The sequence below is a fragment of the Meriones unguiculatus genome, chromosome 11, assembly GCF_030254825.1.
Source record: "Meriones unguiculatus strain TT.TT164.6M chromosome 11, Bangor_MerUng_6.1, whole genome shotgun sequence".
Classification (NCBI taxonomy): domain Eukaryota; kingdom Metazoa; phylum Chordata; class Mammalia; order Rodentia; family Muridae; genus Meriones; species Meriones unguiculatus.
The window spans coordinates 74,832,784-74,850,131 of NC_083359.1; the positions used below are offsets into that span (position 1 = coordinate 74,832,784).

Here is a 17,348-nt window from a genome sequence, read left to right on the forward strand (position 1 = left end):
TCTGATGTGTATGTTTTCTCCTGGGTGCTCTACGAAAGAGGGAGAAGGAATTTGCAGAAAAGCAATGAACTGTAGAACAGGGATGTAGCCAACAGCAACTTTTATAAAAAAAAAAAAAAAAAAAAAAGCGCTCAGCAACCACTGGCCATTAAAGAGCAGCTCCTTACCTTCTCAAGTCGAAACCTGCAAAATGTAAATCAGGCCTTCGTGAGACAAACTAAAATAGTGTCCCCTCAGGGCGCACAAACACCACAGTGCAGTCACCGCCCTGAACTACTCCTCAACACAGTCAGAGCCCACATTTACAAAGATTTCCCCAGGAGAAAAGGCAGATTTGCTGTTTGTTTCGCATTAAATTGTAATATGCAGTCAGAGAAGGACCAAATCGCTTTGTGCGTTGATTCTGATTTACCCACCACAAGATATTTCATAAAGATTAAAGTGCTTCATATAAGCACCATCCATCCCTGAAGCTGATGAAGTGCTTGGGAACTGAGTTGCAAAGCTACTTTGGAAGTTCCATAAACTTTGACTGAGTTGCTTATATAAATAGTTTCTTAACCTAATCGTTTTAAGAATGAGAAAGGGCTACCTTTTTGAAAGATCAAAGCCCTCTCTACCAAGTTTCCATTCACAATAATTATTGAATTAATTAAAGGGGCTGCTTAAGAAAATCAAATCCTCAGCTACAGTATTACTTTCAACAAGTCCCTAGATACTGCTAAAATTTAACATTATTATCAGACGTAAGAGCTAAACTTTTAAACAGCAACTAAGTAACCTAGACAGATTATTCAGGAAAGTAGATTTGAAAGCTAAAAGCAAAAAACCAGGACTTTTACGGAACCTGTGCCTGACTGAGACTTCTCTCCACAACGGGCAGAAAATACAGTCGTGGTTCCCAAAGCAACTTTAGCTCTTCATATACAGAGATGCGCTGTGCCCTGAACCCCACTATGTTACTGCACATGGAAGTTGAAAATGGCACCTGTCAGAATCCATGCTTGTTCTCCTGGATTGTTTTCACATCAAGTGATGGGTCCTGGTTACAAGGACCTAATTTGTACCTGTCAAATTTAAAATTCAGCTCCCCAAAAAGGTCCTGGTTAAACTGATCATGCAATCTGGGATATGAACATTTCTGAAGGATTACATAAAAAAAAACACCTGTCATCAGTGGTCTCCTGGGTGAGGAGCTTAGCAACTAAAGGCAAACTGACTTGTTGCTATGTTTATTATTTGAATATATCTCCTTGTGTTTTTCATTCTCATAATAAAAAAAAGTGACTCATGATCATTGCCAAAACATGTATATTTTCTGTTACTACTTAAGTGTGTGGCCTGACTTGATGATTTTTTGTTTCTCTAACTTTTGAGACAGGGTCTCACTATGTTATGCTGGCTGGTTTGGAACTTGCTATGTAAACCAGGTTGTCCTTGAACGCTCAGAGATCTGCCTATGTCAGCCTCCCAGAGTGCTCCAACACACCCAACCCTAGACTTGACTTATTTTTAAGGTCTGCAGTAAGGTTCAACATCAGAAGGCAGGCCAGCGAAGTGGTGGCCGGGCCTATTCTTTCACAGCACTCACTTGAGTTTCACATGCTCCGTAGGGGCAAGGCACAGTATGCATCGCTTGTTGAAGGGTATGTGAAATCTGAACTGGACGGGAGATTTAATGGATGCACAAAACAGTCATGGTACTTGACTCCATGGGAAATAATTAGTTAGCTACAGCCCACAGAGTAAGTAACTGGAGTCAAGGAGTGAATGCGCTGAATGAATGCGCTGAATATCCAAACACTCTGAAAAGTCATTCCCTGCCTACTTGCCCGAAATCATTGAGCACACATCCATGCATGCATATATACACAGCCATTAAAGAGAAAAAGAAAAAAATAAAAAGGATGTGGGGCAGAAACCAGATGCATCGATCCCTACCAAACTCTCCTCTCCCCACCAACTCTACTGCAAATTTCCTCCATACCATTTCCAACACAAAACAAGTGTACTAAGTCCAGTCTCGCTTTCATAAACTGTCCAACTATGACACAAAAAGCGCATCCTTACAATAACTAGACTGCTATTTTTACAATAACTACACTGCTTAGAAAATATTTTAAATCTTTTTCTTAAGAGTAAATCTGCTGGGCGTGGCTGCTCGTGATTTTAATCCTGGCAGAAGCAGGAGGGTCTCTGTGCGTTCCAGGCCAGCCTGCCTACATAGTGAATTCCAGGACAGCCAGAGTGAGGCCCTGTTCTATGAATGTCATTTAGCAGCCAACTGAAGAATTTTTCACTTTTTTTTTTTTTTTTTTTTTTTTTTTTTCAGAAAGTCGAAGCTCACAGAAAATGTCATATTGCTATCCTGAAGAGATGGAAGAGCTCTTTGACCCTGTTAGTAACAACATGGCCCAGAGTCAACATATCTGCCTCCCAACAGCAGCAACCTCACCGCCCTCTCTTAACCTAGCACATGTCTCCGATACAGAGAACTTAACTCGGATTGAATACTTACTCTCTATCTCCCTCTGTAATCACCTGGAAAAAACAAACAAACAACAAAAAAACCTCAGCTCCCTTATGCCTGGAGAAAAAGGAAAGCCAAGATTGACAGGCTATTGTTCAGCACTTTTCAACTGCATCTCAGGCACTTGGGAGACATCAAGGCCTTGGCTTTTTTTTAATCTGAAAATGGATTAAGCAAGACTTCAAGGGGATTCAGAATTGAATGCCAAAAAATAAGTTAAAAATAACTGGTCATAAACTATAAAACAATTTTGGGCAACCTAAAAACTCTTAAGGTACTTAAAAGAGAACTCCCATGAGATCTTAGTGAGCCCCACTGTCTCCCTCTGCCTTGAGAAAGGCACCTGTCCCAAGACACTACTTCCACACTTCTATATAGTTCCAACGCCTTTTCAATGCTGAACTCATTCATTTGTTTAATTACTGAAAAGCACAGGCCTCACCAGTTTTTTTTATGAACTTGTTTTCAAAAAGTTTCCATTTGCCTGGTGACTCATCTACAAATACAAAGGTGTTTACTGCAAAGGCACTAAACACTGCTTTTCTAAAGCTTCTTACACACACACACACACACACACACACACAGTAATTTACACTTTTCAAAGACACTTGCTGTAAGTCACATTCTTTCTCTGAAAAAAAAAAATTCCCTGATACTTAATATAATGTTTGGTGTGCTGGAGAGCAATGACAAGAAAAAGTACAAAACCATGACCTGAGGATTATTTGCCTACAAAACGTCCCTTTCCAGATGTTCTTAGCCCTGTAGAAGCGTGGGGCAGTCTGCTTTAGTACCAGCTACTGGTACAATGGGAAGGGAACCCTACACACTGACAATCAGTTTCTCACACTTATATTGCACTACTGATCACAGCGACGAAATTTTCTGCTCGCTCGTCTGTCTCAAAAGTGAAGGGAAACTTTCCTAAATCAAGCAGGAATTTTGATCCATTCAGATAACCTCGGCCTTTCCCATCCACGGTTCTGCCACAGAGTTTCCTACTATACAGCCCTTTCCTGAATTCTAAAACGATGCACGCTTCCACATTTGCTCTGGATCAAAGCAACAGGGAAGACTTCGAGGAGAGCCTTTGAGCCTTTTTACACCGTAACAAAACTGGCCGGCAATTACAGCGAGGGTCTTCATTACCTTTCTGTTTCCTCTCCACCAGGATTAGCAGCGAAACAGCTCTTAATGAAGGCTGATCAGCTCTAAAGAACAGTAACTTTAAAAGTGAATTCCTGCTTTAATTACCGGCAGCAGAAAGCATTTGTTCCCGACAAATTCCCTGATCAGAACTAAGAGCAATCATTCTCCACCCTGGAGAGAGACAACGAAACATTTTAAAGACAGGTGTCTAAAGGTAGACCTTGAAGATTCTATCTAAAGCAAGCACGCGATGTGATAGTCCTGCCAGGATGGGTATTTCATTAGGGGGGAAGAAGAGTGGGGTTGTTGGGCCAAAATCCTAACTGCCGAAATAGAAAATAATCAACGGAACAAGAATCCGGTTGGGTTAGAAAGAGTAAAAAAAAAAAAAAAGAGAGAGAGAGAGAGATGCTAGCGTGGGACATGGTGGCCCTCACCGGATGTTCAAAGGGAGATGGATTTTAGAAGTTGGAGAAAGGAATTTCTGTGTGTGGCCCACGCTGGAGAACAGACCGTCAGCGCAGGCCCCTCGGGCCGGACCGGCGGCTCCACGGAGGCGGCCCCGGAGCTGAGCCGTGAGCGAGAAGCAGTGGGGGACAGGGCTGTCACCGCTTACCCAGGTGCAGCGTGAGGTTGATGGAGTTGGGGTACTGCACCCCGGCCAGCATGGTCTGGCTTTGCCACCAGGTGGTGTCGGCCTGGTTGTTGTAGTCGGTCAGGAAGGCAGCCCCGTGCTGCAGGTGGAGCTGGCCGGCGTCGCACAGGTGACAGGACTTGGTGACCCCGGTCACCCCGGTCTGCACGCAGTACTCCTCGGGCGGCGTCCCGCACGTGTTGGTGGCCACCACGGTCACGTTGAAGGCGGCATTCACGAACTCCGGCATGCAGCGCTGCGGCCGGCCGCCCTCGTCCGCGCACTCGTCCATGGCCGCCCGGACACAGCCCGCCGCGGCCGCCAGCACGACCAGCAGAGGCCACAGCCGCCCCCTGGACCGTAGGGCCGGCGCGGCCCGCCCGCCGCCCGTCATCCCGCCGCGCGCGGGCCCTCGCAAGGCTGGGGCGCCGCGCTGCACTCGCCTGGCGGCGTGCCTCGAGGCCGAGCCTCCGCTGCGGGCCGAGGCCGGGCCGGGGACCGGGCTGGCGGCGAGGGCCGGGCGCAGAGCCGACGGGTGGGCGTCCTCGGGCGGAGAGCGCGCTGCCTCCGCAGCCTCCCGGTGCGCAGCCTGCACTGGGCGCCGACCCCCGACTTCCGAGCGCGCGCCCGAGAGCGCGCCCCAGGAGGAAGGAGCAGGGGGTGGGGTCTGCCGCGTGGGGTGGGATCTGGCGGAGGAGAAAACCCAAGACCGGCCTCCTCGGCAGCTCACGCGGGCCCGGGGCTCTCCCCGCCCTGTGTGTACTTCCCAACGACTCCCGGCGGCGGCTGGGGCAACCACTGGCTCTCCGGCCCGGGAGGGCGGTGGGCCCGAGAAGAGAGGTGGGCGGGGCGGGAGCGAGAAGGAGGGGCGAGGTGGGCGGGGCTGGCCAGGAGGGCGGGGCGCGAGGTGGGCGGGCCCGGGAGCCAAAGGGAGGGGGCGCGAGATGGAGGAGGCCAGGGGGCAATGCTTCTGGCTGGGCGTGACTAGAGGTGGGCAGGGCGAGGGAATAAGAGGGAGGGGCCCAAGGTGGGTGGGGAGGGAGCGTGAGCGAAGGGAGGAGGGCGGGGCGTGGGGTGTGGGGCGCGGGGCGGTGCATTCTGGGAGGGCAGGGGCCGCGGTGGAGATCCCGCACCCTGTAGCGGTCTGTTGTTCGGCTCTTCGTCCTAAGAGGATGTTGCCTTGGAGGGTGTCGGGGACTAAGAGGGGGTTCTCAAAGGGCAACGCCGGACGGTGAGGTGGCTGGGTATCTGGCTTTTGACTTCACGAGGACTTGGGCCGTGGCCCACCCAGGTGTCTGTCCTTACGGTACAGCCCAGCAGTAGCCTAGCCCAGGCGCTGAGCCCTGAGCGACCCCTCAGTGAGGCGGCGGCCTGCGTGACCTCGCCTTCGCCAGCCGTCCCGGGCATGCCTGCTGCAGCGCGGGCCAAACGCTTACCCACGCTGAGAGCAGAGATCCGGGGGTGACCAGGGGGCTGGGTCCCTGCGGAATACAGGGCCCGATGTCAGCTTCAGAGTCAACTTTGTGATTTCCTTGCTCTAAATTAAAGTGTAACTCGTTTCCCGGGGCAAGGAAGGAAGTGAGAAGCCTGGGAATGGAATGACATTTTTCCCCTGGATACGCAGACCCGCTTTGAAATTCTTCCACTGTGTTGTTTGTGTTTCCTAGCTTGCCTTTAAAAGATTCGAAATTATCTATCTGGATTCTGACAACCTCCTCTTCGGACCTGCTGAGTCACGGAATATTGTCAGTGCCAGAATGACTCAGTTTGCAGAGCCCGAGCCAAAAGATCATGAGTTTTAGTCCCAGATCAGAACTACCTACAGTGCTGATAGGACAAGCAGGCAAGGGAAGGGAAGTTGCTGTAAAAACGAACCAGTGACAGCCAGGCATGATGGCACACTGCTCTAAATGCTAACCCAAGATGCAAAGCAAACCCACAAAGTCAGCGCTCATGTTAAAAAACTTTTCGGACCTTAGTGATACAGTGATAACAATAAACATGATTTTGAACTCAGCAGTTTTTTTTAAGATAGGGATACTCAGCCAGTAAAGGTACCTGTCACCAAGCCTGATGACGTGCCTTCAATCGCCAGGGACCACATACTGACTTCCACACCCGCACCATGACACTTGTGTGCCCACATACAAACACACACACACACACACACACACACAAAGTAAAATATTTTAAACATGGGGTAGTGGGCATATGAAACAATGAAATAAGTAAACGATGGGTATTGGTAGTTAGGGTCAGTGTTAGGGCCTCAGTAGGAGCTACCGTCCTGGGAGCCTGTAACACCGAGCGTACTTGGGAATACATCCGCCTGACTTACTTGATGAGATGGTGGAGATTATGTGTGGTAAAGGTCTTCACCTCTCTACTCCTGTAACTCTTTGGGGAAAGAAGATTGGGAGCTATAGTAACAGTTCAAATCAGAGGTTTTTCAACCCTTTGTGACTCCTTAGGGAGTCAAATGACCCTTTTTCACAGGGGTTGCCTAAGACCGTTGGAAAACACAGATATTTAATACAATACTTTCAAAATGGTATTAAAATTACGGTTATGAAGTAGCACTGACGATAATTTCCTGGTTGGGGGTCACCACAGCGTGAGGAACTGTTTTAAAGGGTGGCGGCATTAGGAAGGTTGAGAGCTGCTGTTTTAGATGGCTGAAGGAAAATCAGTCTTTTCATGCTTCCTGGAGGGGATGATCCCTCCGTTCAGTGCCAAACTAACTACTGTGTGTCCTTCTCGTTGCTCACTTTCGGCTTCTAGGGTACAAAGTCAACTTTAAGGTGTAATTTATGCTTATTTACCCTGTTATTTCAGCACAAGAACCTCATCTGTCATGTGTAAAGGAACCTTGAATTCTCGGGAGGACAGGAGGGGAGACAGTTTGGGAAATCTGAACACTGGATGGTGGATGATAAAAAACTATTTGAAGTACTTGCTATTTAACTAACTAAATAAATAAATAAATATTATGACACCTCACTGGAATGTTACCCCAACATCCACTATAGTCTAAGGCAAGAGAATCTTTGGTTCCAGGACATGACATCCTGACCTGCCCCCTCAAAAAAAAAAAAGTATATAAGATTTACTGTAAATTACATTGTTCTGTTCTTTCTTTATTTCTTTCTTTTCTCCTCCTCCTCCTTCTGTCTTAAACAGGCATGTTATGTATGAGAAAAACATGAAGAAAAAGCTGAGTTCAGGTTCCTGAAAAGGTTCTCTTAATGCGCAGTCCCCAGTGCCTCTATGCAGCAAGGCAGGTGGGATCAAGGTATGAGGCTCTACAGGCAAGATACCCCTCCCCCAAAGAGCCTGCATCTCCCAGTTAAATCTCCAAAGCTGAAGAGACTTGTCCTGCCTGGATATATAGGAATGACTTTCAAGTTAGGATGCTCGCTGGCTTGGTCACCTGTGAATCTGTAAGCGTGTCCATCCCTACCCAGTGAACAACAAACAGTACCTGGCCATCAACCCGCAGGGTGAAGCCACCCAAAGGAAAGGTTGCTGGTGCCAGTAGTGAGTCGGCTTCAAGGCAGGAAAAAAAAAATCAACAGATGTCCACTACCTAAGGGTCTAGAGATCATGTTATCCAATTAGAAAGAAGTTTAAAGTTCCTGTTGGCCTTTCAAGATCGCGCCTTTGTTAGGTTGCTAATCCTTCATGATTTCCGACATGTTTACTCTCCCGTTTTTTCAGTCCTTCTGATCTCATCTCCAAATGTATTTGTCACCAGACATACGTACATTGTACTATCTGCTTTGTCCTTTATGTTTAGAAATGTTACCCAAAATACCAACTGTTATTAATTAATAATGTGGTGATGTTAGCCTGTGTGTGTATACTATTTCTACTTTTTCAAATTTTCTCTGAAACACAGGATGTCATTGCCTCTGTAACGTTGAACAAACTAGGCCCTAAGATTAAGTAACTTCTGATCCCAAGTAGGAAGCAAAATAAGGACAAAAGTCGCCTTCTGGCTCTGTGCGCAGACGCTCTGAGAGGAGTGGGGGTAAATGAAGCGCTGTCTAACACAGCTAAGGTTTTTCAGGTTACCAGTTAAGAGCTTAAAATTAGAAGGAAATGCCGGGCAGTGGTGGGACGCCTTTAATCCCAGCACTCAGGGAGGCAGAGGCAAGTGGATCTCTGTAAGTTCGAGGCCAGCCTGGTCTACAAGCGAGTCCAGAACAGCCAAGGCTACACAGAGAAACCCTGTCTCAAAAAAAAAAAAAAAATAGGAGGGAATTAAAGTGATACTAAAAATGAATTAGAATTTCTCTCTTCAGAGTTACAGTAACTGCACGTGATGTTTTGGTTTAAGCTTAGATATTCTGCCCGTGTCCTAGGTACATATCTGAGCATAATAAGAGGTCTTGTGTGTCTCAGATCGAGAAGGACAAGAGTCCTCTTACATGAGGGTTTTGTCAATCCCATCCTGCCCTATGAACCAAATTCAGGCTATCTTAAATTGTGATTATAGCTTCACAAAGAAGGAAAAAAAGAACATGACAACACAAGAGTCAAAACAACTTTTATTACAATATATAAATGCAATATATACATTTTAAAAAAAAAGCAAATACAGAACTTATAACAAACCCCATCTTCACCTCAACCCAAAAACTACCACCAAGGAGAAAGAGAGCCTTACCTCTCTGAAGATTTATTAGTCTACTAACCTGATGTGAATTGCATCCCATAATTAAAAAAATGCAGATAGCGAGGTTTCATGGTGACAACCTGGGCCTTAAACATGCGGTTAGCTTTGAGGGTCTATTATTACTAACAAGATGAGCCAGGTGTGGCAGCGCATGCCTGTAGGAAAGACCACTCTTGAGTTGAAACCAGCCTGGGCTATGGAGTGTTTTCCAGACCTGTGTGAGCTAGCCTGACCCCTGCTTCCAAAGAACTATAAGATGCGAGGGTGCGCACCTATGCTCTCAAAACTTGGAAGAGAGAATCAGAAGGATCAGAAATCCAGAATCATCTTTGGCTACCTCAGGAGTTCAAAGGCCAGCCTGGGATATATGAGACCCTGTTTCAAAGAAAAACAAAACAAACCAAACAAACAAACAAACCCCAAAGGAGGGCCAGCAAGGTTGATCGCTGGGTAAAAGCACTTGCTGAGAAAGCACGGCAACCTGAGTTTGAACCCATGTGAAAAAGGACATACATGATTTTACATGTCAAAATGAAATCTAGGAACCACAAGTGAGAGAAACTTCCATATTTGTGTTCCTAAGGCTGGCTTCATTTGCCTAATATGATTAGCTCCAGTTGCATGTATTTTCCTTTAAACAGATTTATAAATTTGTTTCTTATGGCTGAAAAAAATTTTCCTCATCCATTTCTCTGTCGATGGACACCTAGGTTGGTTCCATAACTCAGCTACTGCAAACAATACTTAGCAAACATTGGGGCTGGTGAGATGGCTCAGTGGTTAAGAGCACTATCTGCTCTACCAGAGGTCCTGAGTTCAATTCCCAGCAACTTACATGGTGGCTCACAACCATCTATACTGAGATCTGATGCCCTGTTCTGGCATGCAGAGGAGCACTCATAGACATAATCAATCAATCAATCAATAAAACAAATTTTTAAAAATTGGTGTGGCAAGACGTACACAAAGAGAACCCTTATTACTGATGGTGGCAAGGTAAACCAATCCAGTCACTCTGGAAATCAGTGAAATTAGCTATGTGGCCCAGCTAGACCAACCCTGTGTTTGTAGCCAAAGGGCTCCAAATGAACACATCACAGATGTACTTGCACATTAATGCTTAATTTTATACTATTTATTGTTAGTATGTGCACGTGTGTGTGGTCATGTACGTGTTCAAGTTTGAGGGCTTTGTGTGGACTCAGTTCTCATCATCCACCTTTATATGAGTTCCAGGGGTCAAACTCAAGTTGGCAGTCTTAGCGACAAGTGCCTTCATCTGCCAAACCAAACCATCCTGTAGACAAACATACCCAAGAATATATGAACATATTATTTTTATTTCATGCATGTGGATATTTTGTCTCCATATATGTCCATTCACATTTGTGTGCCTGGTGTCCATGGAGGCCAGAAAGAGGGCATTGGACCACCTAAAATTAGAGTTACAGACAGTTGTGAGCCACCGTGTGGGTCCTGGGAAACAAATTCCTCTACAAGAACAGCAGAGCTCTTAACCACTGCAGAGCCGTCTCGGCAGGCCCCTGCTTTTTTCCTGTTTGTTTTGTTTTTAACCAGATCTCACTCTACAGCCCTTTTCTCCAATGCATGTATTTGGCACATCTGTCAAACAATCAGGCAGCATCTGTGCCCTCCATCGTGTTCAGTTGTCCTACCTGTCTGGCTCTGTGGCAGCGCCATGCTGGCTTTTTCGCTGTGGCTTTAGAATAGCTTGAAATGGGCTATGTCAATACCCACAACTGAGTTCTTACACTCACGGTTGCTTCCTGGGGTCCTTTGTGCTCCCATATGAGTATTAAAGGTTTTATTTTTCTATTTCTGTGAAGAGTAACATTGAAAGTTCAATGAAAACCAGGCACTGTGGCTTGTAATCCCAGCGCTCGGGGAGGCAGAGGCAAGCAGATCTCTGTGAGGTTGAAAGCCAGCCTGGTCTAGAAAGGACAGACAGCCAGGGCTACACACAGAAACCCTGTCTCAGAGGAAAAAAAGAGAGAGAGAGAGAGAGAGAGACAGACAGACAGACAGACAGACAGAGACAGAGAGACAGAGGAGAGAGAGACAGAGGTTTGTTTAGAAATTGCATCAAATCTGTAGATTGCTTTTGATAGTATAACCAAGATCACATTATAATTCTAGTCTTCTGTAGTATGGAGGGATTCATCATCTTCCAGTGTGTTCTTCAGTGTTTTAAAATTTCACTATAAAGGCCTTTCACTTCCTTGGTTAGGTTTACTCAAATATTTTTCAAGCAATTGTGAATGGATTGCTTCCATGATTTCTTTCTTAACATGTTTGTCACTGCTATATAAGAAGGTTATTGATTTTGTGTTAATTTTGGTTCCCGCCACTTTTCTGAAGATGTTTATATGAATTTTCTGGTGGGTATTTTATGAATAAAACTGTATCATCCGCAATAAGGATGACATCTTAACATCTTCTTTGCTTATTATATGTCTCCTTTTTATTTACTTCTCTTGTCAATAAGACAAGCCCTAGTTAAGACTTCAAGCCCTATACTGAATAAGAGTGGAGGAAGTAGACACTCTTAACGTATCCTGATTTAGTAGAAATGAGTTGGATTTTCTCCCATTTACTATGATGTTGGCTATAAATTGGTCCTATACGGTCTTTGTTATCTTGAGACATGGTCTCCCAATCCTCATCTCTCTCATGTTTTGCTTTTTGAAATATTTTTAATTATGTACATGGAGGTAAGGCATGTGCATGTCACTGCAGGGGCCTGGCCTGGGGAGGTCAGAAGAGGGCTCAGATCCCAATTTGATATGGGTGCTAGAAGCCAAACTCAGATACTCCACATGAGCATCACAGACTGTCAGCAGCTGGGCCATCTTTCCACACCCTCCCTCTAAAGATTTTGATCATTAAAGGACTTTGGATTTAGTCAGAAGCCTTGTCTGTATCTATTGAGATAAGCACATGGTTTCTGTCACTGAATCCATCTGTGTGATAAATCAACATTTATTGACTTATTTTGAATAATCCCTGAATCTCTGGAATGAAGCCAACTCAATCATCATGAATGACATTTTTTTGATGTGTTCTTAAATTTGGTATGCAATTATTTACTATTTACAGAGAAACTTTGGATCTGTGTTCATCAGGAGATTGGTTTATAATTTTCTCTCTTGTATCTTTGTCTGGTTATCAGGATAATGCTGGTTGTGTAAAAAGAGTTGTGTAGTCTTTCCTCTCTATTTTATGCACTACTTGGAGATGTTCTTGCCATTAGTTTTCTGGAAGAATTACTTTAAGTGCCATTTAATTTTTAAATGTTTGAAGACTTCATCAGTGACACCTACACAGGCCTATTTTGAAAACACTATTTGTAGCTGGGCAGTGGTGGCACACACCTTTAATCCCAGAAATTGGGAGTCAGAGACAGGCAGATCTCTCTGAGATCAAGGCCAGTCTGGTCTACCTTGCTGTTCTAGGACAGCCAAGTGCTACACACAGAGAAACCTTTTCTCAAAAAACCAAAAAAAAAAAAAAAAAGTGGGTAAGTAAGGCCTTGCTCCTCTGACTTAGGTCATGGAGAGGTGGCAGGTGACTCAGGTCTGAGCCACTGGACCACAGTGTCTACCACTGGAGCAGCAACGGCCAGTCACCAGAGCTGACCTCCTGAGACAGATGATAACCCCTAGGCTTTCTGGGATTACACTGACATAGAGACCCACAAAAAGAAAGATGTTTTCATAATAAGCAAGATAGATGTTGGGAGTCACATTACTGCTAAATATACGTGACCCTAAGTTATCCTCCTCGCTGTGAAACACGAGATGGCGGTTTTCACTTGATACTGTGTATGTCATTTCACATTTCATTTGGTGCTCAGGAGGCATGCGCACAGCCTTAGTGTTTTCTCCGTTCTTACTGCAGACTGGGGCTCATCTAAGCATTTTGCCCTACGGTTTCAATGGGTTTGTACCTTGTGGACTAGTCCTATCTTTCAAGGGAAGAACTTAGAGCCATATGATATGAAGGAAACTATCCAAGGTTACTGAGCTTGGATTCAAAGTCAGGATATCTGACCCTGGCCTCTAAGGCTTCTACTCACAACACAACATGAACAAATGGTTAGCTGAAGCTTTCTACTTAGCAATGGCATTTTTAGTGCTCAGAATATGTGATCTATTTCATCACCCTAACAACCCTAGGATGAGTGCCTTTTCACCATTATCTCATTGTATAGATAAGAAGAGAGGGACACTAGGAGATCACAAAGCCAGTGAGTGGCAGAGCTGAAGCTGACATGGACAGCTTGCCCACACGGCCATGGTGTCCATCATAACGCAGTGCTGCCTCCAACCTATACCAAGGCTGGGGGCTGGAGAGATGGCTCAGAGGTTAGGAGCACTGTCTGCTCTTCCAAAGGACCCGGGTTCAATTCCCCAACACCCACAAGGCAGCCCACAACAGTCTGCAACTCCAGTTCTAAGGGATATGACACCCTCACACTAATGCACAATCAATCAATCAAGAAATAAATAAATAAACCTATACTGAGGTCAAATACCAGTTCCCAGATGAGGCTGGCCACACTATAGACACAGAAGAATCTTTACATAGGTTGGACAGTTCTGTCAGAGATGATGACATTATTTACTCTGAATGGATGATTTGCACATTGATAAGATCACAAATCTACTTTAAATTTAAAAAAAATCTAAAACATAATTTTAGGCGCAATAGAAATAATCTGTGTATGGTAACATCCATAAATATCATTACCTAAAAATACAGCTATAGACTTAGTTTGTATCCTAAAAAAGAAATGCCCATATAGATAAGATCAGTGGAGGGAAAAGTTAAAGTTCAATTGGCCTTAAATTATGTACATATATTATTTCTCTTGTGGCCACAACCTGGATTTTTAAATGTTAGACTTTAATGATGTATATTCAAGCACTTCATATGCTGCACAGACAAGAAATATGTGGTGTCGCTTCCACACAAAGGGGAAAGGATCCATTTCTCCTTGAACATGTGTGCTTAGGTGGACACTGACCTCTTATTCTGGACCACACTGTCAGAGAGACAAACAGAAAGGACCTCCGAGACATCTATAAAGCTTTACCGCAGTTAATGACGCCGCCTGTAGGGCAGGAATGCATAATTGCTCCGCGAGGCCAGTGGGCAGAAGGAATTTTACAGACTTTGAAACCTGAAGTAGAAAAGGAAGTGACCACCTCCAAAAGATCATATCGGCCAATCACAAAGTCAAAAGCTCCTGAACGGGGAGCAAGGTCAAAGCAAGTGGTTGAAGTTTGGGAAATGAAGCCAGTGCAATGTCGTGGAGAGGGAACATTACACATCTTGCTCTCTGGGAATTGGCACCCTGGCAACTCCCAAAAGCCATGTGTATGGATGGGGAAGGGGCTTATGAGGGTCCAACCGTCCCGGAGGCACCATTGGCAGTTAATGGTTGCTGGAGGAGAGGAAGTAATATTTTCCAGAGTGCAGCCACTGGTAAATTGCCCCATGCTCCGGTGAATTATCTCCCCCCACACTCGTGTAAGTAATACTAATTAAACTCAGTGGGTCTCACACACACAAAAGCAAAAATCAAACAAAAAGTGAAGACACAATAAAGAGTAGAAGCAGGCTTGCTGGGAATTCAAGTGGGAATAAGGTGAAGGGATAATGAGGTGGGTGAAGATGACCAAAAGCATTATGTACATGTATGAAATCATCAACGTACGTTTTAAAATGTTTAAGCCAGAGGTCAGGCCTGACAAGATGGCTTAGCGGGTGAAACACAAGCCTGATCACCTGAGTTCATCCCTGGAGCCCATGTGAAGGTGGAGAGAAAAAAAACATTCCGCAAAGTTGTCCTCTGAGCTCCACAGGTAAGTGTGCCTGTGTGTGCATAATTAGTAATAATAATAATAGTAATAAATTTAAAAGCCAGAAGTGCTTCAGTAAAACAAAACGAGCAATCAAACCAAACCCTTTAAATTATTGCTGATGACTGGCTGGATTTTCGTGGCCCACCCTCTTGCGTATCCACCCCTCAAGGTGACTTTTGGAGACAAAGTTTTAAGCCAGCACCTGGGAGCAGGTTCTAGGCTGATGGGATTAATGTTGCTATAAAAAGAGAACCTGAGATCTGGTTTCCTCTGCATCTACCATGTGAGGAAGCAGGAGGTTCCTCACCAGGGTCAAATGGCCCAGCATCTAGGTCTTAGCCTCTAACCTGTAGAACTGTGGAGTGCTGTGGTTTTTTTGTTTGGGTTTTGGTTGGGTTGCTCTGGTTGTTTGTTTTGAGTGGGTAGATGAGGCTTAGAGCTGAGAAAAGATACATTTCTGTAGTTTAAGTTACCTGGGTCTATGGTTTTGTTATAACAGACTAAACAGATTAACATGACCATTTAAATTTAAAACACACACACACACACTCACACACACACGCTATTGTCCACCTTTACAGCGACACAAAGTAAACCAGTACATCTCAGAAACTGTGACGCTGCACACGTGTTGAAGATTAACTTGCTTTTTCTTCTTAATCAGCTGCGAAACATAAAAGATGGGTAATTCATCTCAGTATCTGAAGTGCCTCACAGCCTAATAGTCAGTCTTCAACATACACCATTAAACCAGTGTGGAGGCTCACTTGGGAAACTGAGGAAGGATCATGAGGTCAGCCCTGGATGCGTAAGGAGACCCTGTCTCAAAAATGTGTGTGTGTGTGTGCATGTACTTTTATTACTGTGTAGATATAAGTACTGTGTATTTATAAGTAGCTCTTTAATAACTCAGTAAATAAGCAAATACACACTAATAAAAGTAGCTCTTTAGTAACTCAGTAAATCTCAAAATGCCAAAACCTTGTGTACCTATAGCTTGAGGTATGTCTCAACTCTGAAGGCTCTAAGGTCTTGGATAACTAGTAATTTTAGTAATTTTAAAAACAGCTTTTCAGCCGATGTAGTAGCAGACATCTGTAATCCCAGCATTCTGGGAGACAGAAGCAGGTGGATTTTGCTGAGTTCAAGGTCAGCCTGGTCTATAAATCGAATCTGCTTTATAGTCCAGGACAGCAAAGGCTACACAGAGAAACTCTGTCTCAAAAAACAAACAAACAAACAAACAAACAGGTTTTCTTTGCTCAGCATGAATAGCATTTGAACATATTCATGGAGGTATGAACTAAGAAAAGTTCATGCATTTTGAGTATAAAGTCCTTGGGACAGGACCATTGATTTCAGTTGCACTGGATGGGTTGTTTTTCATTTTGGAAATTCCCTTGAAGACATCGGTTATAAAGGCACCACGTTCAGCCTCACCTGTGGGGTGATTCACACTGCCACTCTGAGGCTCCGAAGACACAATGTTTTTCCCACTGTCCTGGGATGACTGCCCAAGCAAGACTTCCTCTTAGCCCGTGCCCAGCAGGTCAAAGGCCAATGACAGGGAAAGTGTAAAGTCAGGGGCTTCCCAAAATCTGCTCATAGGGTAGGCCTCTGAATCCAGACTATCTGAAATTAAAGACGAAGACTGTTGACTAACTGCATCCCCACCCAGAGAAAAAGCCAGGAGCCATTCAGACCAGCACAGAACCTGTCTACCATCCATCTTTCACTCTCAAGAGGCTCGCTCCCCCTTGATCTCGTGTGGTGCCTCTCAGGAGGCTCAAGTAAGAGGCCTTGCACATTGCAAACCAGCTTGGGCTACATGGTGATTTCCTGACCAGCTACAAAATGAGACCTTGCCAATAGATAGATAGATAGACAGATAGAAAGAGAGAGAGAAAGAGAGAGAGAGAGAGAGAGATCACCATTGCTGGTACTCTCTGTATGTAGAATATAATAAACGCTAGGCACCTGGAAGTTAAGATTTTTAGAAGATGCAATATTTCAAAAACAAAACTCATGCTTTCGATTCTATACAATTCAATTGAATTTACAGTTCAGTCAAGAAAACTGAATAACTGGAAATGGTGGCACATGCCTGAATACCACCTACCCAAGACACTGAGGCAGGAAGACATCAGGTCCCATCTCAAAACAGAAAGGCTGAAAATGGCTGGGCTAGGGAGGAGGCTCAGTGGCTAAGGCCCTGTACTACTGTTGAGGTGGTATGTAACAGTTTCCTCAGAGATTGAAGCATTGCATCCTGCTGGAAACTCCGTAAGCAGGATGGTGAAACAAAGCAAAATACCTTTAAGAAGTCCCTGAAACGGACCAGATTCCTTAGCCGTCTCTCTCTGCCAGAGTAAGCTGTAAGAGCTGAGAGTCCCTCTCAGACAGAAGAGAGTGCTGAGCTGCAAAGAAGACTCTTGGAGCAGATCAGCTGCCTGGAAGAAGCAGAAACCA

The 17,348-nt window shown here is 44.8% G+C and overlaps 1 protein-coding gene across 1 annotated transcript in view; it reads right to left on the reverse strand.

The window, feature by feature from the left end:
• Lamc1 (laminin subunit gamma 1) overlaps positions 1 to 5,111 on the reverse strand; it is a 117,433-nt gene extending 112,322 nt beyond the window's left edge. The window contains exon 1 of the mRNA XM_021632861.2: positions 4,296 to 5,111. Coding sequence (XP_021488536.1) covers positions 4,296 to 4,707 — 412 coding nt within the window. The 5' untranslated portion in view covers positions 4,708 to 5,111. The remainder of the gene's footprint in view (positions 1 to 4,295) is intronic.
• Positions 5,112 to 17,348: the final 12,237 nt, after the last annotated feature.